We start from the raw sequence: 24,792 nt of genomic DNA, 5'->3' as shown, positions 1-24,792 counted from the left end.
TTGATGATGAGTGGATCATACGAATCTGGTAGACTTTAAAGTATAAGCTCTGCGTATTCATTTCCTTCTATTTTATGACCTAACATTGTGAGTTGAGAAAATAGAGTTTTCAAGGTGTTGATATGGTCAATCACCGTTGTAGATTCCGCCATTCGAAAACTATAGAGTTTCCTTTTCGAGAAGATTTTGTTGTGTAGTGACTTGGCCTCGTACAATTTTGTGAGAGTATTCCATATTTCCTTTGTTGTCTTTTTCTCCTCCACACTGGATAATACTCCATCTGCAAGTGTCAGGTGTAGATCAGTAATGGCGTTGCCGTCCATCTCATTCTACTTGTCATCTTCAGTTATCTCTATAGGTCTTTCTCCAATTGCTGCCAAGCAATTATTTTTTCCTCAAAATTGCCCGCATCTTCAATTTCCACAACAAGAAATTGTTCCCGTTGAACTTCTCAATTTCATACTTTGCTGCCATTTTGTTAATGAATACCGCACACAAGCTAGTATACCACCTTGAATAGTTATGAGTATGTGTGAGAATGCTCACTAGAAAAGTTCTGAGGAAAGACTGGAGGGGTCACAGCGGTCCCACTTAAAACTCAGACTCCTTAGGCTCTTATCGCCTTTATGACAAAATTTTCCTAGACATGTACAAAACTACACAGTTGCTCTACACACACCACTATTCCCTGCTTTGCACCATAAAATTCTTGGATCGCTCCTACCGTTTCTCACGAACAGTACCGTATACGTGAACAGTACCGTATATGTGAATAGTGTCATATACGTGAACAATACTCTTTACGTGAATAGTACCCCCCGACTCCAAAGAATACAACCAATAGCTCTGATACCACTGTTGAAAAATTGATTGGGTGAAAGAGACACGCAACTAAAGTGAAATTGAGAAATAATGAGACACAGAATCACACAAGGACACTAAAAATTACGTAGTTCGGCTTTTAACCTATGTCAACGGGCGAAGACAGAAGAAAAATATTATACTAGTGATATGAGAATTATAAATATTTTAATATTTTAATTTACTACCCATAATCTCAATTCACCCAATCTCCCACTCACTAACCCTTCTCACAAAATGGATCTGAAAAAATAATAATAATAAAGCGAAGAATTCGATACTTTACAAATGAGGGGAACCAACCCTTTTATAATCAAAATTTAGTTACTGTACATTCTATTATTTTATTATTTATTATTATTTTATTTTTTTCTCTCACGCGACCCACCTGCTTTTTCTTCACGCGGCCCCCCTCTTTTTCTTTTGTTTCTTCTTTTTTTTTCTTCTGCCCTTTTCGGTGGGGCGTTGACACACGGGACAGGCTCTTTGCCAAACATGATTTATTTACGAACACAAAGTAGCAGCCCTTGACCAATGACTTTCAAAATTGAAGTAAATGTTGCTGCCGGCGTGAAAGCTATTTGGATTTCCACTGCGTGCACATCTCACGTGATTGATTTGTATGCACGCACACACACCCCAATCACACCCACCTCACCTTGCCTGCACACGCCGCCTGATCTTCATCACACACTTTTGTGGACTCCAGCGCACATCGCTTGATTCGGCCATATATATAAATAGCCCATTTGTAAACTGTAACCCATTTTCATGGACTTGCAAATGGAGCAATAGATCCGCGAGACGGATGGTGCTTTCTTGGCATATTTCACTTTGTCCCCTTCAACTTGAGTTAATTGCTCTTCCTTCAATACCACTTGTGCCCAACAATATTACGACAGCGGCATCATTAATTATTGAAAGTGATGGATACCTGTCTTCAACTGCGGTCACATGCCATTTCGAGAGGCTGTTAAAAGTGATGTGTGTTTCTTTATTGCACACGACAAACAAGTTGACCGTACAATATTCTTCTCCTGAGGGCTGGCGTTCGAGATGGATTTAAAGCGATCTCGAGCCTCCTCTGTTGAATGAGTCAACTCGAGGAAGTTTCCATTAGAGTCCATATTTTACTTTGCTAGGGGCAGTGTTAGAGTGCAATTTATGCACTAGTTTTGCATTGTTTACTTCCCTTAATATCGATGTTTTGCACTTAATAATAATGTTTTACTTGTGTTTTACTTTTGTAGGTGCAATTCTATTGATTGATGACAAAATTGAGCTAAAAGATGATGTTTAAGAAGGATTGTTCTCTTGGAGAAATTATGAGCGTCAGAAGAACTTTGTTGATAAGGCGTGGGCGCGTGCTGTCAACTGCGGACCTGCAGTTTTTAGTTTAACGTGTTTTGTATTTTTGGTTATTTTTGTAATTACGAATTTAATATTTTAGATATTAGTATTTTATTTTAAATAGAATTCTAAAAGAGAAGAGAGAGAGAGTATTTAAGGGAGGAATCTATTATGAAAAAGGGGGGATTTTGGATTGGAGAAAAGAAAGAAACCCTAGATCTTAATTTTTCTCTTCTCTCTATGAAGAACTAAATCTATTTTTCTGGTTGAAGGATAATGAAGCTTTGATTCATCACTACTGTGAGATCTTTCTTGTGCTTTAATTGTTTTATTGTTTTTTGGGTATTTATTTATTCTCTAAATTATTTTCATGATTATGTTTGTTAATTAGGTAATTGGCCACTATTTAATTATCAACTTAATCTATTGTCAATTAAAGGATTCATCGTATGAAGAATTTAATGTTTGTGACAAATAACATAGCAGAGAGTTGTGTTGTGAGAATAAACAATCTAATTTAAATGAATCATCATATGTGTTGATTAGGATTTGGGTCTCTCTGGTTTTTCAGGTTGTCAATTGATTAAATCCTATGATCGTATCTAGGGTTGTCCATTGATTAGGGAAATAACCAACGGTCGTACCTTGGTTATCGACTAGTTAAGGAGAGATTGGCTATTAGAGGGTCTCGATAGCTATAACCGGTCTATTCATAAGTAATAATAATCTATATTTGAATCAATGATCAGTAGTCGAATCAAGCTGAGTTAATTCCTTCAACCAGAGCTTTCTCTAATTTGAATTACAACTTTAATTTGCATTCTTGTTATTTTAATTTGATTTTTATTATTGTCAACAATTCCCCCATTTTACGTTTTACGTTTCAAAATGATTTAAATAATTACCGATCTCTGTGGACACGACCCTGCTCAATCACTATACACAATTTATTTAGAGTATGAATTTATTTTTGTTGGCTTCGACACCCATCAGGCAGCTGGCTGGTTTCTAAAAAATAAAATTTTAATTAGTGCCCTTGCATTCACTGAAATTGTTTTGTGACTGAGTAAGGTAGCAGAAGCAGATAATAGGATGGAAGAAGTAGAATAATAACACCTTATCAATTGCTGAAACACATTTCGTTCATTGAAGTACTCATGACAATACACTGGACATTATTTTAATAAGCATAGGTACAAATTAATTGACAAATAATGTTACCTTACGTCAAAATTAAATGATAGTGTAATGTAAACAATTCTATGAGGAGCGATTTAAGATCGACAAGGAAAATATTAAAAAAAAGAATTTATTGACTAAGATAATTAATTCATTAACTCTTTTGAAATTACAACCTATGCAGTAAACTATTTCTTTTAATCCTAACAAGCACTATCTCTCTATACAAGAACAAATATAGACACATCTAACTAAGGTCTTGTTTCAGAATAAGAATTGAAGTTGGGTAGTAGTAGTTTTTAAGTTACAATACTAAAATATTTAGTAAATACTAGTTATTGTAACTTAGAAGCCAATTTATTTAATTTTAGACTTATATAATGAAAAATCTATCATATTTTTATAATTTTGTCAAAATTATTTTTACTATATATTATTTATAGTTACAGTTGTTTTCCCATAGTAGCAACCGCAGCTTAAAATTCATTACATCTCAATACTAAACGTTGCCTAACATTTAAAAAAAGTATTGAAAAGACCTAAAATAAACTCAAAAACTAAGGTAACATTTTTTTTTTTGTCTGAAATCTTAATGTGGTTGAAGTCTGAATATGTCTGAATTACATATGTCTAAAAGACATTTTTTTTTCTTTTTCAATATCTAAATATAAATAGTATCTTATTTGTTTTTATAAATCACAAACTTCCAAAATTTGATTATTTGAAATTTATGTTCTTGTAAGAATTATTTATACTTGTTATAAATTGTAAGAGTTAAATACATGCACATTACAATTAAAATCAAACATGTGTAGAATTAGGTAGTAATTGATCTTTAAATACAAATATTGTTACATTACTCCAAATGCAAAATTTAATCAAACTTATTAATTAAAATTTTCAAAAGATAATGAATTAAAGTTCAACAGATGGCTATGCTTGAAGAATTCCAGTGCTACTGAAAAAGAAAACAAATTCAAAGAATAGACATGAATTATAAAGAGAAAAAAAAGGATTAGGTTTTATATTATGGGAAATATGTATATTTCATAGGGATATTATCGGGATATAGTATTTAATTTCTATTCAGACTTTTTTTCATTTAGATAAAAATCACATAACTTTATTTTTTCCATTTAGATGTAAATATCTAAAAATCATATATAAGTTATAAAAAAAATTTAAACAAATATCCAAAATTAAAAATTCAGACTTTAAACTTTTAACAAACAAGCTCCTATACGCTCAATCATTTCCTGCTTTGTTTTTCAATTTGAGGGCCGCGACAGCGCATGAGGGTGAGTTTGCTTATTGTTAAAGAATAATTAATATGGCAGCATTGCTCACATACCCTTTAAAAAGCAACCCTATGAGTATGCTGATAATAATAAATTAATAATTAAAAAAAGGAAAAAATGCTATAAAATTTAATTTATAGCTAATTATTTTTTCAGCAATATCAACATCAAATTCAAATCTGTCACAAATTCATTGAATTTGCGATATTATGTTGTCTACTCCAAACTCCTGAAAAAGACGGTATTTGTGGTACCAAACTATCCATTTTTCAATTTCTTGTTCCCTACTCAACTTCAGACTTCAGCATTATTTAAAACTGAAAGGATCACAAATTTATATGTGTACATACTTGCAATGCAATGGTCAGAAATCTCTCTCTCTGTCCATATATATATATTAAACTGAAACTGAGGGTTACCTATCCCTGCGGCAAAATCCAAAATGTTTATTTGGAAAACAGATGTAGCATAAAGAATTGTTGTTGACTGTATTAGATTATAGACAATTTGCCTTCAAATGCCAATCAAAGAGCAGGGCAATTAGATTACAAGGTTAACGAGATATACCAGAATCTCGTTAAATTAATAATCCATAAAATAATAACTTTAATTAAATAATAATTTTTTATGAGCCGTGATTTAATTATAATGAATGGTATAGCTAATCCTACAAAAATATCAGTAAAAAAAGATAAATTAGTAATTCAATAAATGAATAGTCCCTGTCAGTCTTAACTTGATCTTGACTTGCGCCATTTTCATTACAATCATCAACATAAAAAATATTTAGCTATACATATACAAATTATATTGCATTATATGGTTTAGGAGGATTGATGACTATCGAGGATAGACCAGTGAAACAGTTACATCATTTAATGAATGAAGTTCGGACGTCCTACTATTGAAATGAGATGAATTTCTCACATTTATACCTTTAGCAAAAGCAGGTTCCTTGGGAGAACGTAAACTATCATTCTCGTTATTAATCATTGAGACAACATTCAACATGGTTGGTCTATCTGCTGCATTCTCTTGAACACATAGAAGAGCTACATTAATGTATCTCATCAGCATTGGCAATGATGTTGCATCTTGCATTATTACTGGATCTATCAATTCATGAACCCTATCATCTTTCCATAGATCCCAAGCCTAAAAATGTAAAATCAAGGTCATATTAGTTTAATTGATAGAGGCAATTCTTAAATTTAGGAATTCATTCCTTTAAGGTCAAATAAAAGCGAAATGACTTGTCACTTACATGACCAAGAAGGTTAAAAGAATCTGCATTGTAGACGCCTGTGCTTTTCTTGCCACTCAATATCTCCAACATTAAAATTCCAAAGCTAAACACATCTGATTTTATAGAGAAGAGACCATCCAAGGCATACTCAGGTGACATATAACCACTGAAATTCCATTGTTTCAACAAATATTAAATAATATAAGAAAATATGACTAGCAAACAATAATTTTCAGGAATAGAAATTTACTTACTAGGTTCCAACAATCCGTTTAGTATTTCCTTGCAATTCATCACCACCAAACATTCTTGCCAAGCCAAAATCTGAGATCTTGGGGTTCATGTCCCTATCTAAGAGAACATTACTAGCCTTGAGATCTCTGTGAATAATTCTAAATCTAGAATAATGATGAAGATATAATAGCCCCTGAGCAATTCCTTCAATAATTCCAATACGTGCTTGCCAACCCAATAGACGCTTTTTGGTTGGATCTGTTATAATACCAAAATGATACAACTCTTTCAAAAAGGAAAATGCTAATGATAAAATATAACTTAGCATTGTGAAGTAGTGAAAACGTTAATTCTTGTCAATGAAAGATCACATACCAAAAAGGAAAACGTCCAAGCTTTTGTTAGGCATGTACTCAAGGATCAAAATCTTTTCGCCTTGTTCTATACAGCAACCCAAGATTCTAACAAGGTTTCTGTGTTGGAGTTTTGCTATAAGCAGCATCTCATTTTTGAACTCTTCGAGTCCTTGCCCTGATTGACTTGAGAGTCTTTTAACTGCAACTTCTTCTCCATTAAGTAATCGGCCCTGCATTCTTAAAATTATTGATGTTCTATACCACCAGTACTTCATTAAGGTCATTTGAGTTATCAACAATTCTACCTTGTAAACAGGGCCAAAGCCACCTTCTCCAAGCTTGCATTCCATAGAAAAGTTTTCTGTGGCAGCAGCTACGCTGGCCAAGCTGAATAATGGCAACCAAGAATCCTTGCTCTTATCTCTTCCGTCTCCATTTGCTTCACTGAATTCGTTTGGTCTTGTTGTAATGTCAAATGCTAACAAATCCTGGCTTGTTTCCATATTCTCTGTTTCGGTAAAACAACTTCCAAAATTGTGAGTATACATGTTCTATCACATGTCTTATCATACAAACATATCAGTGAATGATACGCAAAAAGCAAATTACCTTTCTCTTTGCATTTTCTCCTTCGTCGACAAAATATATAAACAGAAGGAAGAAGTACCATCGGAGGAACAACTATTACAATTATCCAGAGTAGCTTCTTGTTCCCTTCATCCAGAAACATACGTGTTGTCAAAGAAATTGAATGGAAATTAAATAGATTCCTAAGTGGATGAGCCAATTAACTTAAATTACTTGAATCACCCCTAATTTAACTTAAACACATTTTGCTTCAACTGGAAAAAATTTGACAACATCGATTTCATGAATGCAAAAATTGTACCTGGTCCTGAAGCGGGTTGTCGTAAGTAGACAGACTGTCCGGTGAAGTTTCTAATTGGCCTACTGGCATCAAGCAGCTCCCCGAACCACATTAAACAACCACTGCCTTCTGTTACATTGGAATTAGCATAAGCTTTACAAGTGCAGTTCTTCAAGCATTCGGCCGCACATTGCTGCAGATTCATACTCTGGTTGAGAGAAACCTCTATGAAGTCGGGCGCTTTAATGTTATCAAGCTTTATAAACTGGTCTCCCTTTATGCATTCTGAAGAATGACTTCTCTCACATTTTATAGGTCCAGTCTGGTTGAATTGTGATTTGAGTCTGAATCCCTCCAAACACTGACACATAGGTTTCTGGTCGGGACCGCAAATAGTATTAGCACCACAATACCCATATTTACCACAATAGTCATCTGGAATTGAGAACAACTCGTCCCATTCATTGCTGTCCTCGTTCCATAATTGACGCGTGACGAAACCTGAGGGGCTGAGTTTTAGAGTCATTATGCTAGGACGGTTGTAGGGCTCATACCAGTAACTAATTTCGTCTTGATTTTCCACCAAAAATTGTTTATAAAGAAAGTTTGTATTTGAAAGAGCAGATACAAAACCATCTCCAGTCCATTCTCCGGTACAGGTATATTTTACCGATCCATTGAAAGTACACATTTTAGGAAGCACATGAATGTCAAGTCTGTTAGTGAATTTCCCAGGAGATGGATCGTCATCACTTCGCCACGACGACAAATATCGTTCCCGACGATTCTTTAAGTCCCAGCCCATCTTCATGTCTTGTAACAGAGTGTCTGTTGGATAGTCGAAGCTCTGCCATAAGTAGTTTTCAGTAGTATTAACGCTGGAGTTATCCCTTATAACGAGGTTTCCATCATCTCTGAGTTGTGCCACATGATTTTTCACTTCGCTAGACGCGTTTGTAGACCAGATAGTGCCGTTTGTTTGGTTGAGAAGAACAAGCTTTCCATTGTTGCTGATGGTTAATACTGCGTTATGATCGGAGATCGGCCTATCTCTATTTGCAACCCACACAACTGTATCAGGGACCTTCCGGAACCATATCCCCAGGTACCTGCTCTTTGATTTTCCAGGGGAGAAGAAACCTAGCTCAAACCTTTGAGAAGATGAAACCAACTTCTCACCATCACGGATGAATGATGCTGGAATTACTGTATCAGCTGCTAATGAAACCTTCATGCTCAAAAAGAAGATCAAAGAACAAAAGATGCTGAAGCATGGAAGAATAGCCATTCATAAAACAGGAAAGAAAAATTTCTGACAATTGTTTTCAGATCGGATTCAGTTCAATTTATGAAAACAAAAGTGTAGCCAAGTGTGAAATAACCCTATATCTTGACCATTTTGGTGTCAACTTTCGACGTCTAGTAGACTTTTCAAAACGTAGAAGCCGACAATGTCGTATTCTCCGAAAAATTCATTTCCTTTTAATGAAAAAAGAAAATTCAGCTCGAAATATGTCGGCTTTCTACTCGTGGTTATGTTTATTAGGTAGTTTGAATTTTTTTATGCATTTGAGGGTTTCAATAATTCATACATGTCGTTATCAATTTGAAGTTTCCAAATAAAGAATTTTGAGCCTTTCTTAAATGGTCTGCGGTGCCAAATGATTTAACTTAACTGGCAGCTTGGGAATGACCAAATGTTTCTAGATCAAGGGAAAAACATGTGTGTCCATTAATAACCTTTTATTGTAGGACATATTAATTTTTGTCGCTGGCAGAGCACTCCAGCTTCTCTTCTTCTTCTTCTTACCAAAACCATACAAACAAATTCAATGTCATGTCCAGCTTCTTCTTCTTCTTCTTAGTTGTGTATGAAAATAATAGTTCATATTATTATATGGAAAAATGAGGACTATCCTCTATACATTGCCTAGAGAAATTAATTAAAATCATCCTCACATTTTAAAATAGGTCCAAACACTCCGCAATTATACTGGTGTTAGTTTTCTATATTATTTTACTATTTTACACTTAGCCTTAAATTTCTATTGTTAGTGAAACCATCATATATCATTTTCAAAATAGAAAAGGTTATAGGTACAATGGTAATCAACAAAATATATCAATAAATAATAATATAATATAGTTGTACTGTTATAAATTAGTATTTGAATATTTTCAAATTGTATTGTATCTTTTTTAAAGAAAAATAAAAGTTTTGGATAGGAATTTGAGAAACTTTACCTATTAAACATCAGTTTTTACTCTCTATTATTGCTAATGTAAAACGCTTTCACAGTCAATTTAACTGCATTTATGGTTTGTATTATACTGTTAATTAAGCTGCATTAATAATCTGTATTAGGCGTTGAATGTGCCCCAGCTGAAATAATTTTCTCTAGACACACCAACAGTAAAGTAAGTGATAGAATTGTACGGGTTCTAGGTTTAGAGAAACCCTAAAGTTCAAGGTTAAAGATGAGTTGTAAGTAAGAGTTACAGTTGCGTACAAATTCTTTACCTTGACCTGTTACACTGAGGTGTCCCTAAAGTATCGTAAGTCCAAGTAAAAACACGGCGCCATTTCCTTGGTTGTGATTTTCCCTCCTCAAGTTGGGGCATTTGGATCCTCTACCATCGACAAGGCGAAATCCTCAAATTAAATTGAAAGCCAAATGGCAAGGCTTAGTATTTAAATATACCCAGGCTTTTGAAATTGAAGCTTGGGCCAGGAATTTTTTAGGAAAGGGCTATTTTTAGAAACCTCTCTTGAGGTTTGATATAATTATACTTAGATGGCGAGTTTGATTGTATTCTCACTTACCTCCTCTGCCGTTAGTATACATACGGTTTGACCATTAGTTGACTTGTGAAATTATAAAACTATCCAAACTACTTAAATAAAGACCAATTTTTGGCGCCAACAAAAGTTATGGGTGCTTTTACCAATGAGTATGTTTATGGACAAAAATAAGGTGCCATACATTTATCTCCTCTTCTCTCCAAATTCAACCTAGATCTTCACTTTTCCGACAACAAGCGAGGCGGGTGGACGGGCTTTTGACAACAAGTTGATCTCCGGCAACACGTGGCTCTACCTCCGCCATCTTGGCCGCAATATTTCACCATAGTAATCGGTAATCTTGGCTAGACTTATATTCTAAACTCTTTTTGTTTTTCGTTTGTGTAAGATTGATTGATGATAGATGAGTGTATAAATGATTATAGATGAGTATTAGGCTTGATTGTTGTGTAAATATTAAAATCGGTTTAATGAAATTGGTGGGTAATGAATGGCACATGAGGTGCTCGACAAAATGCCTCTTAGGGTTTGTTTATCTCATTTTAAGTAGATTAAGTAGAATGACACATTTATGCAAAGACATATTTTGTAAGCTCATCATGAATTCAATACGTTTTTTTGAAGGCTCAATGGAATAACGGTGATTGTGATCTAGATTCAATAGATTATACCAGGCTTAACACCTACATTGATGGCCGGGAAGACACGAAATCAAAACCGTTTGCGGACGTTGATATGGTGTGTGTTACTACACGGTTCAATATAGTTCTGTTACTAATAATTTCAAGATTTTATGATATCTTAACATTAGATAGGATTTCTTATGGCCATCTGCAGGTTTTAATTCCAATTAACTTGGAAGACAACCATTGGGTTGTAGCCCGGGTAGACTTCTGGCGCAAGCAGATCTCTATCTATGACTTAATGAAGGAGTTTCGCGAGGATAAAACGTATGGTCAGTTATTGAAGCCACTTCAAGTTATCTTTCCCCAGTGGCTGGAAGATGTTAGGTTTTACGACATCCGACCAAACTTACATAGTGCGGAACCTTGGAAAATTGTGAGCATTGAGGATGTGCCTCAACAACAGCCCGAAAGTAGCGATTGTGGGGTGTTTATGTTAATGTTTACGTGTACTTAATGTTCAAGCTACAATTTAATTTTGACAGTTGGCATGGACAATATTTTAGGAGGAAGATTGTCGTTGACATATTTAACGGGGATATTAAGTTATAAATAATATATTAATCTTTTATATTAATTATTGAATCTTGTATCGACCGAACTTCCGTTCATATATTTAAGATTATTGTTATATCTGTTTTGATACATTGTGTTAATGGGTTGATTGCGGCTTGGTAAGAATCAAGAGTTGCCTTCTTTTTGTAATTTCATTGAGATGTTGGTTGGTGAGAATCTGTGTTGTGTTATAGGTTGATAGTAGCTTGTGTCAAATATTGGTGGTTTGGTTTTGTGGCAAATTTGAATCCCTTAATGTATTTTGGAGACTAGTATAGTCTGTTACTGAGAGAACTAAGTTATGTTTTTTGTAGTTTTTGATTTCACGTCTAGGCAAACATCCTGTAATTTGGGGAGACAAGACGTTGTCTTGTGTCAAATATTGGTGGTTTGGTTTTGTGGCAAATTTGAATCCCTTAATGTATTTTGGAGACTAGTATAGTCTGTTACTGAGAGAACTAAGTTATGTTTTTTGTAGTTTTTGATTTCACGTCTAGGCAAGCATCCTGTAATTTGGGGAGACAAGACGTTGTCTCCCGGGAGACGAGCAGTCGTCGCTCCAAATTTGCTAGACAAGAATTCTGTAATTCGGGACGACAAGACGTTGTCGCATGGGAGACAATTGCTTGTCTCCCCCAATTTCAGAATGATTGTCTACGAAATTTGGACCGACGATTGCTCGTCTCCCGAGAGACAACGTCTTGTCTCCCCAAATTACAAGATGCTTGTTAGCGCCCATTTTGGGCGACGATTACTCGTCCCCTGGGAGACAAATTCTTGTCTCCCCAAATTACAGGATGCTTGCCTAGAGGTGAAATCAAAAACTACAAAAACATAATTTAGTTTTCTCAGCAACAGACTATACCAGTCTCCACCAAACCACTAATATTTTACTTGTCTAATGAAATAACTAAATTCGAATCCATCAAGTTGTTTGTCACCCAACCGGCAACACAAATAACAAACATTTTAATTTGCGCCGAGAGGAAAAAAACATTACTATCAGTTAACTGAATTGGAAAATAACACTAACTAGAATGACACCATAACTTAAATAACAGTCACGTGTGCATTTCCGCAGCTTACAGTTGGTCACAATCACAATTTGACTGAATTTCATCAGCCTATACATCCAGCAGTCGCCTATATACACAAAAAGAACAAAAATAACAACTACACTAATAGTGTGCCAAGATAGTTGAGTTATACTTTATACATGTCATTGTCACTATGTTAGTATCACATTTATATAAAATATAAATGTATCACATTTGCTGAGTATCACATTTGTTGAGTATCACATTTGCTGCTATCATCTCAAGAGAATCTTCTATTGCCGTCACTTGCTCAATGTAAACCTCATCATTCAAATCAGGGAGAGCAAACTCATTCTCATCCGCTAAGTCAAACCAGTCCATTTCAATTGGCATTTCGTCTCTATCATATGTGAATAAGTACACGTTAATAAGTGAAAGTAAAGTAATAATTATGAATAATAATAATGACATTACTAAACAACAACAACAACAACAGTTACAATAATAAAGAAAAATAATGATAATAGTAATACATTTTAATGTTTTTCATATGACATGTCTGTCACCTAACAAACAAAAACTGTGTTCGTACGACAAAAGGTGTCGCACAGGAGACACAACTTGTTGCCCAAAAATACAGAATGTCTGTATGTAAGACAAGAGTATGTCGCCGCACAAAACACAAAAACAGTGTTTTTGGGCAATAAGTGTTGTCGCCCAAAAACCCTATTTGTTGCCTAAAAAAACAGAAACTGCATTCATGCGACATAAAACTGTCACACGAGAGGCATAACTTGTCACCCAAAAACATAGAATGTATGTACGATAAGAGTATATCGCCGCACAAAACACAAAAACAATGTTTTTGTGCGACAAGTGTTGTCCCCCCTGCAACAAAATTTGTCGCCTAAAAACACAAAAACTGAATACGGGCGACATAAGTTCATCGCACGTGCGACAACAATGTCACCCAAAAACACAGTCTGTATTAGTGTGACAAAGACTTGTCGCACAGGAGACATTCATGTCGCCCAAAAACGCAGCAACTGTGTTTATGCGACAGGCGCATACAAACACTGCAAATTCATAAACAGATCAATTTAAGTAAACTTTGGCAGGAAAAATAAAAATTACAACTAAGAGTACTTTTATTTTACACACCCATTTGCATAACAATAACAAATTATTGACTTTATATGCCTTATTACACTATGTATGGTGTAAATCACAAATATAAAATAACTAATAATTAATTTTTTTCAACTCATGGGCACATATGGCTGAACCCATTCTCCTTTTAATCAATTTTCCACCACTAACCCATGAACAAGACAAATCAAATACAACCAACAACCACTTATAAAATCTCCAAAAATAAGAAAATCAAAGGTATTTAAAAATTTTAGACTTTGTTAAAGTAACTAACCTTTTACAAACTCCAATACAAGTGGCATATTCAGGCCGCCGTCGATCGTCACCAGTCGGTGGCCTTCTCCGACCACCCATGTTTTTCTTCTTCATGGGTTATATATGCTCTTGATGTGTATTTCTTTTTGTTCCAGCAAATGAGAGTAGGGGAGTGGAGTGAAAATTGTGAGAAAATGTCATCTATTGCTTTTTTGTGCTGGGGAAAGAGAAGGAAAAGATAAATGCACTCTTTTACACAATGGATATTGTGTGTAATCGGTTAATATAATTATCCAATGGATTTTAAACCTTTTTTGTTGTTTTTTGATTTTTTAAGAATTTCACCTTGTCTTTTACATTTTTGCCCTTGTCAACTAACGGTCAAACCGTATGTATACTAACGGCAGGGGAGATAAGTGATAATACAATCAAACTCGCCATCTAAGTGTAATTATGTCAAACCTCAGGGGAGGTTTTTAAAAATAACCCTTTTTTCCCCCTTCGGCATGCTCTTTTGCCAGCCTCTTACTCCATTGAACAATTAGCATTTCTACCTTAGCTAGTTCTCCGAGTTATGAGCCCTCTTAAGTCTTAAACCTTGGCATGTGCTCTTCTTTAACTTCTCTATACCTCCTTTAATCTCTTTTATACTCAGCACAAAAAATTACATCACCACTAAATCTTGAAAAATGATCAAAGGCTTATTATACAATTCTTCCTCAAAATAACAAATTTAATTCTCAAGTTCAACTAACATAAAGTTGATCTAAAACACATTTGTACCTTTTTCATTAAAACTTTCTAATCTTATGCTTATTCAATAAAATCTTAGCATAAGCAACTTCAATTTTAAAATAAATTATAAATTCATTAAATAAATTCTTGCGTATACATTTATTTTAAAATTAATTAGTTACAGGTCTCTCTCTATTAGACAGTATACTTCTCTACTGTACAAACTTAAAAATAGGAAAAACAATTGGACTTTTTTGGCACCCCACTAATATCTTATTAAAACTACTTTTCTATCACATCCTTTTTAAGTCCTAAAATAACCTTTGTTTGCTTTTCTTCCTTAATAAACCCTTGCATCAGTTTTAAAAAAAAAAGAAAAAAAAAAGAAATTCCTCTCTCCCATTTCAAACCCGTTTCTTCTTTATTATAGCTTTGGGATTCATGAGTTTCTAATATGAATCTCCACCTCTCTTTATTTTTCATAGTAGGTAAGAATCTAAGTACATATATAAAGATGTATCGAAGGGGAAAAAAAAGAAAAAAGAAAAAAACTTGGCCTTTAGTATTCAAGCAAAGCCAAATTAAGGACTTGGTCAATCGTAAAAAGTGATGGTACTAGATGTTGATACAACGAGATAAACATCAGCTTTAGACCTTGGAACTTAGACACTTCTTACTACTTGAGAAGGGAGGTGCACCTATTTTCTTGCAGCATAAAAATATGCGTGCCAAGTTTTTATGCTTTACAAGGGGAAAAAAAAAAATTTTATAAAAAAGGAGCATCGACTTGAGTTACCTATCTCAGATTATGTCTCTTTCTCTGTTACCCATCTCCAAAGACTAAGAAAGAACAAAGAAGAGAGATGACCTAGCTTTGTGCTTATTTATTGGATCAAGTTCTTACTCTTTCACAATTCAATTTTTTTTTAAAAAAAAAATTATAGGTTTAAAAAGTTTGTACCTGAGAAAAAGACTAAGAAAACAATGGCTTTAATTACGCAAGGCTATATTTCTTGTACAATTTAAAATATGAAGGACAAATTTGTAAATGCAAAATAAGAGAGCCAGAGAGGTTTTATAAGTTAAATAGAAGGGTGCTGGTTGAGGGGAAAAAAAAGGTTAAAAACCCCCAGTGGAAAGGTCTTCGACCTCAGTGAGTTAAATAAGGAGTGGAACTTTTAACTCCCTTCTAAAATCTTTATAACACCCCTTTTAAATATTATTTCTTAAAATGCCCGTATTTTAATTAATAAAATACAAATTCATATATTAAAATTAACTATCTTCTCATAATATTTTATCCAAAAAAAATATTTCCTTTAAACTACATAAAATCCTAAATATTAAATTTGTCTTAAATTTTTTTTTCATATTATATAATTCTTATCTTAATAATTGTAAACTCTTGTAATTTTCTCAAAACCTTTATATTTCAATTAAATTTAAAAATATAAATATAAATTATGAAATGAGGTGGCTGTAAAAAGTTTGCTAGAAAAATAATTTATTTATGAATGAATTTCAAAATAATAAAAAAAATTGTGTTAGGTTATTTAAGTAATTCTAATTAAAAATAAATTTTAGGAGGAATTTAAGAGGTGTAAAAGTCTTACTCTTAAACAAATCCGGGTTTTTTTTTTTTTTTTTTACCTAAAGCTCGGATTGGGCTGGTCTAGGCCGATTAATTTGAAGCTTGGGCGATGGATTTTCCAACCCTTGGGACAGGTTCTTTGCCAAACACGATTTATTTATGAACACAAAGCAGCAGCCCTTGACCAATGACTTTCAAAATTGAAGTAAATGTTGCTGCTGCCGTGAAAGCTACTTGGATTTCCACTACATGCACATCTCACGCGATTGATTTGTGCGCACGCACATACTCATACCCCCACACCCCAATCACATACTTTGCCTGCACACACGGCTTGATCTTCTGATCACGCACTTCTGTGGACTCAAGTGCACATCACTTGATTCGGCTATATATAAGTAGCCCATTTCTAACCCATTTTCGTGACGGCATGGTGCTTTCTTGGCACATTTCACTTTGCTCCCTTCCACTTTAGTTGACCGTACAAAACTCTTCTCCGGAGGGCTGGTGTTTGAGATGGATTTAAAGCGATCTCGAGCCTCCTCAGTTGAATGAGTCAACTCGAGGAAGTTTCCATTAGAGTCCATACTTTACTTTGTTAGGGGCGCTGGATGGTTTCTAAAAGATAAAATTTTAATTAGTGCCCTTGCATTCACTGAAATTGTTTTGTGACTGAGTAAGGTAGCAGAAGCAGAAAATAGGATAGAAGAAGTAGAATAATAACACCTTGTCAATTGCTGAAACACATTTCGTTTATTGAAGTCATGACAGTACACTAGACATTATTTCAATAAACGTAAGTCCAAATTAATAGGTAGATAAAAATTACCTTACATCAAAATTAAATGGTACAGTAATGTAAACGACTCTATGATGAGCGAGTTAAGATCGAGAAGGAAAGATATAAAAAAATGAATTTATTGACAAAGATAATTAAATAATTAACTCTTTTGAAATTACAATTTATATAGCAGACTATTTCTTCTAATCCTAACCAAGTTACCTCTCTATACAAGAACTTAAATAAGAAACGTCTAAGTCAGACTAACATTTTAAAAAAAAAAAAACACATTGAGAAAACCTAAAATAAACCCAAAAACGAATAATTCTATACGACAATCATTTCCTGCGTCATTTTCAATTTGCGGGCCACCACAACGCATGAGGGTCGGTCGTTTATTGATAAAGAATTATTAATATGGCGGCATTGATCCCATCCTTTTAAAAGGAACCCAATGAATATGCTGATAACAATAAATTAATAACAATAAAAGAAAAAAAAAACAAATATGCTGGAAAAATCAATTTATAACTAATAATTTTTCAGTAATATCAACATCAAATTCAAATCTGTCACAAATCCATTGAATTTTCAAAATAATATAATATGCAGTCTTCTCCAAATTTCTGAAAAAGACGGTGTCTGTGATCCCAAACTTACCATTTTTAAATTTCTTATTCCCTACTCTCAACTTCACAGATTTTAGCGTTATTTTGCAAGTATAAAAAATTTATATGTATAAATACTTGCACTGCAATTGTCACAAATCTCTATTCTCTCTCTCTATATTATGTATTAAATTGAAATTGACGGTTACCTGTCCCAACAGCAAAATCCAAAATGTTTCGTTGGAAAACAGATTTCGCATAAAGAATTATTGTTGACTGTATTAGACTACAGACAATTTGCTTTAAATGCCCAAAAAAAAAAAAAAAGGCATGGCAATTAGGCTACAAAATTATGGTGTGTTTAGAATTGAAGTTAGACACTAAAGTGTTTGGAAAACACTAATTGTTGTAATTTAAAAGTTATGTTAATATGATTTTACACTTTTATAATAAAAAATTTATTATATATTTAATAATTTTATTAAAATTATTATTTAAATTTACATTTACTATATATTACTAATTTTTATTTTATAATTATAATTTTTTTTATTAATTTAAAAAATATAGCACCTCAATTCCTAACGCACTCTTAATGAGATATACTAAAATCTCGTTAAGTAAATACTAATAGTTTTTGTCAATCTTAATAAATTTATGATTGTGGTTATAGTTAATCCTACAAAACTATCAATCAAAAAGATAAATTAAAATTTTAATAAATTAACAGTTTTTGTCAGTCCTGACTTATGCTATTTTAATGTGATGTGCATTTTAATTAACCAATACATCCAATTTCGAATCATTAACTTAAAAAATAATTAACTATAAATATACAAATTGTATTGCATAATATAGTTTATGAGGATTGATGTCTATCGAGGATAGATTAGAGAAACTGTTACATCATTCACTGAACAATGTTCGGACGTCCCACTATTAGAATGAGATGAATTTTTCACGTTTATACCTTTGGTAAAAGCAGGTTCCTTGGGAGAAGGTAAATTAAGATGCTCATTGTTAATCATTGAGATAACATCAGACATGGTTGGTCTGTCTGCTGCATTCTCTTGAACACATAGAAGAGCTACGTTAATGTATCTCATCAGCATCGGCAATGATATTTCATCTTGCATTATTACTGGATCTATCAAGTCATGGACCCTGTCATCTTTCCATAGATCCCAAGCCTAAGAGAAATCAAGAGCATATTAGTTTAGTTGATAGAGGCAATTCTTAAGTTTTAGAATTCATTCATTAAAGATCAAATAGAAGTAAAACGACATTTCACCTACATGACCAAGAAGATTGAAGGAATCGGCATTGTAGACACCTGTGTTTTTCTTACTACTCAATGTCTCCAACATCAAAATTCCAAAGCTAAACACATCTGATTTGATAGAGAAGAGACCATCCAGGGCATACTCAGGTGACATGTAACCACTGAAATTCAATTGTTTAAACAAATATTAAATGATATAAGAAAACAGGCCAATCAAACAACATTTTTCAAGAACGAAATTTTTCAAGAATGAAAATTTACTTACTAGGTTCCAACAATCTGTTTAGTATTTCCCTGCAATTCATCACCACCAAACATTCTTGCCAAGCCAAAGTCTGAGATTTTGGGGTTCATGTCCTTATCTAAGAGAATATTACTAGCTTTGAGATCTCTGTGAATAATTCTAAATCTAGAATATTGGTGAAGATATAACAACCCTTGAGCAATTCCTTCAATGATTCTAACACGTGCTTGCCAGTTTAATAAACGCTTTTTAGTTGAATCTGTAGTAATACCAGAATGATACAAGTTTTTAAAAAAAAATGCTGACGGTAAAATCTGTTATAGCATTGCGAAGTATGAAAATGTTAATTCTTGTGAATGATAAATCGCATACCGAAAAGGAAAACGTTCAAGCTTTTGTTAGGCATGTACTCAAGGATCAAAATCTTTTCGCCTTGTTCTACACAGCAACCCAAGAGCCTAACAAGGTTTCTGTGTTGGAGTTTTGCTATAAGCATCATCTCATTTTTAAACTCTTTGAGTCCTTGCCCTGACTGATTTGAGAGCCTTTTAACTGCAACTTCTTGTCCATTAAGTAATCGACCCTGCATTCTAAATATAGTTAATGTTTTATACTAGCAGTACTTCATTAAGGACAGTCGAAGTATCAAGAATTCTACCTTGTAAACAGGGCCAAATCCACCTTCTCCAAGCTTGCATTGCATAGAAAAGTTTTCTGTAGCAGCAGTTATGCTGACCAAGCTGAATAATGGCAACCAAGAGTCCTTGCTCTTATCTTTTCCGTCTCCGTTTGCTTCACCGTATTCATTTGTTCTTGTTGTAATGTTCATATTTATGTCAAATGCTAATAGATCCTGGTATGTTTCCACATTCTCTGTTTCTGTAAGACAATAGCATACATATTCTATCACATGCCTTATCATACAACATATAAGTGAGTGATGCGAAAAAAAGAAGGAATTAATTACCTTTCTCTTGGCATTTTCTCCTCCGTCGATAAAATACGTAAAAAGAAGGAAGAAGTACCACCGGAATAACAAGTATTACAAGTATCCAAAGTAGCTTCTTGTTTCCTGCATCCAGAAACATACTTGTTATTAAAGAAATTCAACGGAAAGTAAATAAATTCCTAAGTGGCTGAGCCAAATAACTTAAATTACTTAAAATCACCCCTAGTTTTAGTTTTGATAATCTGTTTCTCTAACATTCAATTCCTCAAACATGTTGGCTTAAATACATTTTGATTCAACTTGAAAAATTCTTGCAACGTCAATTTCAGGAATGCAAAGATTCTACCTAGTTTTGAAGCGGGTACTCGCAGGTAGACAGACTGTCCGGTGAAGTTTCTAATTGGCCTTCTGGCATCAATCAGGTCTCCATACCACATTAAACAGCCACTGCTTTCTTTTACATTGGAATTAGCATAAGCTCTACAAGAACAGTTCTTCAAGCACTCAGCCTTACATTGCTCCAGATTCATTCTCTGATTTAGGGAAACGTCTATGAAGTCCGGCGCTTTAATTTCATCAAGCTCTATGAACTGGTCTCCACTCTTGCATTCCAAAGAATGGCTTCTCTCACATTTTATAGGCCCAGGCTGGTTGACTTGTGATTCGAGTTTGAATCCCTCCAAGCACTCACACATAGGTTTCTGGTCGAGACTGCAAATAGTATTAGCACCACAATAGCCATATTTACCACAGTATTGATCTGGAACCGAGAACAATTCGTCCCATTTATTGCTGTTCTCGTTCCATATTTGACGCGTGACGAAACCCGAGGGGTTGAGTTTTAAAGTCATTATGCTAGGACGGTTGTAGGCCTCATACCAGTAGACACATTCATCTTTATTTTCCATCATAAATTGTTTATAAAGAAAGTCTGTATATGAAAGAGCAGATACAAAGCCAGCTCCATCCCAATGTCCGGAGCATGTAAATTTTACAGATCCATTGAAAGTACATATTTTAGGCAGCACATGAATGTCAAGTCTGTATGTGAAATTACCAGGAGATGGATCGTCAGCACTTCGCCAGGATGATAAGTATCTTTCCAGACGATTCTTGAAGTCCCAGCCCAACTTCATGTCTTGTAACAGAGTGTCTGTTGGGTAGTCGAAGCTCTGCCACAAGTAGCTTTCGGTAGCATTACCGCTGGAGTTATCCCTTATGACAAGGTTTCCATCATCCCTGAGTTGTGCCACTGGATTTTTTACTTCGCTAGACACGTTTGTAGACCAGATAGTCCCGTTTGTTTGGTTGAGAAGAACAAGATTTCCATTGTTGCTGATGGTTAATACTGCGTTATTATCGGAGATAGGCCTATCTCTATTTGCAACCCACACAACTGCATCAGGGATCTGCTGGAACCGTATTCCCAGGTACCTGCTCTTTGATTTTCCAGGGGAGAAGAAGCCTAGCTCAAACCTTTGAGAAGATGAAACTAACTTCTCACCATCACGGATGAATGATGCTGGAGTTACTGTATCAGCTGCTAATGAAACCTTCATGCTCAACAAGAAGATCAAAGAACAAAAGATGTTGAGGCATGGAATCTTCTCCATTCGTAAAAAACAGAGAGAGAAAAAATATATCTAATAATTGTTTTGAGATCGGTTTCATTTCAATTTATGAAAACAAAAGTTTGCCAAGTGTGAAGCAAACTCTATTTCTTGACCTTCTGTTGTTAACTTTCGAAGTTTCGCGTGATGCATCATATGAAACTAGTGACATCATCTCGAATCAGTCCGGATTAACGAGTTGCCAAGTCAAATCATTTGGCATGTCTGAATCATAGGGACCCACAGATGGATAAAAATTCAAACTAATGTTATAAAACTCCATGCAACAAGGTCAAAGAAAGATAATCACAGTGTTGACCACTAGTAGGAGTTCAAAGAAATATGATCACGCTATTGACCACTAGGAGGAAAAGCGGATAGATATACAGTAGATATATATACTAAGCTGAATTTTCTCCTCATTAAATGATTAAAAGAAAGAAAATTGTTAAAAAGGGGTCCGGCTACGGTGCAACGGTGGTATCGTGCCACCGTTGCATCCAGCCGTTGGATCTATTTAGATGGATGGACCCATTGGATCCAACGGCTGGATACAACGATGGCACGGTACGACCATTGCACCATAGTTTCCTCCGTTAAAAAGACTTTGTTTCTTCTAGCACTACGGCTCTTTAAAGGAAATAATTTTTTCCAACCCCAGCCATAAGTTTTGAAAAGTCTACAAGACTTCGAAAGTTAGAAGCAAGAGGTAAAGATTAGGGTTGTTCAGAATTCAATCCGATTCGTTCAATCCGTCTGATCCGTAACAATTTGATTCGTGGATTGGTGGATTGGATTGAAAATTTGATAATCCGCAATCGGTGGATTTGATATGGATCTATTCTTGTAAATCCGCAAAAATCCACAAATTCGCAAAAAAAAAATTATTTAATAAAAAATAAAACTTGTAAATATGGCATTAGTACTTACTAGTAAATAAATAAGTTAAAATATAACTATATTAACACTATATTATATTTTATCCGATAATAATATAAAATAAAAATAATTAAATAAACAAATATAGCTTTCTAAATAGTTAATTTTCATATACTAATCCAAACGAATGAGATTTTTTTTGTTTTGCTGTGTTATATTTTGAAATTTTAAATGTATTTTCTAGCTTTATTTAAATAATTAATTAATTTAAATCTTATTTAATTTTAAATTTGATCGGTAGTAAAATTATTTTTATATTAAATTTTTTATTTAGTTAGTTCGTAGATTAGACAAAATTAAAAATTTTAAACCCGCAAATTAATCTACAAAATAGTAGATTGGATATGGATTAAGTTAAATCTGTATTTGATCTATAGATATATAGATTGAATTTAAATTAAATTTTATTAATCCATCAATTGAATTAAATTAAAAATTTATAACTCTTAAAATTATGAATTAGATATGGATTGAGGTTCCGTAAAATCTGATCCGCCTTGTAAAGATACTTTAAAATATATAATCAAGAGGAGTGCTAGGGTTGACTCAGTTTCTGCGTCCGCAGTCTCGGTTTTCGTTTTAATTTATCATGTGTCTTTTCTTATCTTTTGAATTCAATGCCATCCTCCGCTTTTATATCGTATTACTCGGTCGAATCTTCCGTTCGAGGACAAAACTACGTTGGTTCTAGAACCTGTCACTTTTATCTATTTTTACAGCATTACCTACAGCTTCATGCGGATATTTCTTTTTTAGCTAAAAATTAGGAAATATCTAAATTCATGGCAAGGCAAAATTCAGAACATACAAATAGTTTAGTTATAAATTTCGTACGCTTTAATTTTTAATCTTCTAGTCACATCTCTCATATATGGGCACATGGCAGTAAATGCAAGCAATCAATTTTCATGTGATTTGATGATAATAAAAAAAGGCCAGCTAGCTTAATAAATTTCATAACATATTTTATAGAATAAATACCCGAAATTTTACTACAATTATACACGTACAATAACAAAATCATCATGATATCTCATCTTTAAAAAAAAAAAAAAAGGAGAGACAGTAAATAATTTCAATTAAAATAAAGAAAAGTAAAAGGAAACCTTAGTGGAATTTAGGTGATACGAAATAACTATTTTTTTTTTTTTGGAAAAGAATATGAAATAACTATTTTGTAAAGGAAAAGTAAAGGTGTTTGATTTGGTAGCTTTAAGCAACTTTATTGACTGAACTCCCTGCTGATATTATTTCAAAACAAAAAGTTTTCACATAAAATGCTCATTCTTTTGAAGCACTATAACATCGGTGCTGTGGTTTAATATAAAAGAGAAAGAATATATTAAATATTTAAAGGATGGGATTATCTGAACCCATCAATTTTCTCTAATAAATTAAGTATTTTATTGTCTAAATAATTTTTGAAAAAGTTACTTAAGGCCAGTTTAGGATTGAGTTTAAAATTTGATAAGTTACTTATTTTATAATTTTTGATGAAAATAGTGTTTGGTAAATTTTGTAAAAGCAGCTTATTTATTAATTTTCTCTATTTGGCCAACAACTTTTAAAAGCAGATAGATGGTTGCTTTTTATAAGCAGCTTATTCAATAAATTACCATACTTTTTTAAAATTCCTATTATAACTCTATATTTTAATAAAACGACAATTGTATCTTACTTATCCATAAACCCTAATATATAAATCATTAGATATCATATTACAGCCATAATTTACTTACTGTCATAACCACGTACGTTCTCTCCAGTTTTGATCCAGTAAGTTCATATTTTAATTTCATAACTATGCCTTTTAAAGTTTAATATATGTATATGTATATGTATATTTTTATTAATTAATTGTTTCAAATCAATTGGCAATTTATTTTCAAAAGAAAAATCTGTGTTATTTTTTTTTTGTCAAATTATGAAGTTCTTTAGATTTTTTTTAATTAGGTTTTTTTTTCATGTAGTTTTACATATTTAAGAAAAAAAGATGTCTAAACTATTTATTAAACATACTCTAAAAATAAAAAGTAATTAAAACTTATGTCTATTTTAGTCATTATATAATAAAACAACACTTTCGTAATATAATTTACCAAACGCATATACTCTACTTTTCAAACTCACAATAATTGCAATAGTACAGTTTATCAAACACCAAACTACTTTTTTA

The 24,792-nt window shown here is 33.3% G+C and overlaps 2 protein-coding genes across 3 annotated transcripts; both read right to left on the bottom strand.

The window, feature by feature from the left end:
• Nucleotides 1-5,481: 5,481 nt before the first annotated feature.
• Nucleotides 5,482-8,699, bottom strand: LOC18053917 (G-type lectin S-receptor-like serine/threonine-protein kinase At4g27290). Its single transcript, XM_024178346.1, has 7 exons — nucleotides 7,414-8,699; nucleotides 7,134-7,238; nucleotides 6,830-7,032; nucleotides 6,544-6,754; nucleotides 6,189-6,426; nucleotides 5,953-6,100; nucleotides 5,482-5,843 (listed from the first exon to the last, which is right to left on the bottom strand). Exons 1-7 carry the CDS (start codon nucleotides 8,678-8,680, stop codon nucleotides 5,529-5,531), a joined length of 2,487 nt encoding a protein of 828 aa, XP_024034114.1. The 5' UTR covers nucleotides 8,681-8,699; the 3' UTR covers nucleotides 5,482-5,528.
• Nucleotides 8,700-18,445: 9,746 nt separating this feature from the next.
• Nucleotides 18,446-21,792, bottom strand: LOC18053915 (receptor-like serine/threonine-protein kinase SD1-8). Of its 2 annotated transcripts, none has more exons than XM_006451982.2 (7): nucleotides 20,414-21,792; nucleotides 20,086-20,190; nucleotides 19,777-19,997; nucleotides 19,491-19,701; nucleotides 19,140-19,377; nucleotides 18,888-19,035; nucleotides 18,446-18,782 (listed from the first exon to the last, which is right to left on the bottom strand). In XM_006451982.2, exons 1-7 carry the CDS (start codon nucleotides 21,678-21,680, stop codon nucleotides 18,468-18,470), a joined length of 2,505 nt encoding a protein of 834 aa, XP_006452045.1. In that variant the 5' UTR covers nucleotides 21,681-21,792; the 3' UTR covers nucleotides 18,446-18,467. The 2 variants fall into 2 exon arrangements, with proteins under 2 accessions (XP_006452045.1, XP_024034045.1); XM_024178277.1 differs by having other exon boundaries at nucleotides 19,140-19,236.
• Nucleotides 21,793-24,792: the final 3,000 nt, after the last annotated feature.

This window comes from Citrus clementina, unplaced genomic scaffold (assembly GCF_000493195.1).
Source record: "Citrus clementina cultivar Clemenules unplaced genomic scaffold, Citrus_clementina_v1.0 scaffold_1, whole genome shotgun sequence".
Classification (NCBI taxonomy): Eukaryota; Viridiplantae; Streptophyta; class Magnoliopsida; order Sapindales; family Rutaceae; genus Citrus; species Citrus x clementina.
Note: the sequence above shows the minus strand (reverse complement) of the source record. Positions and strands in the feature narration are given on the sequence as shown.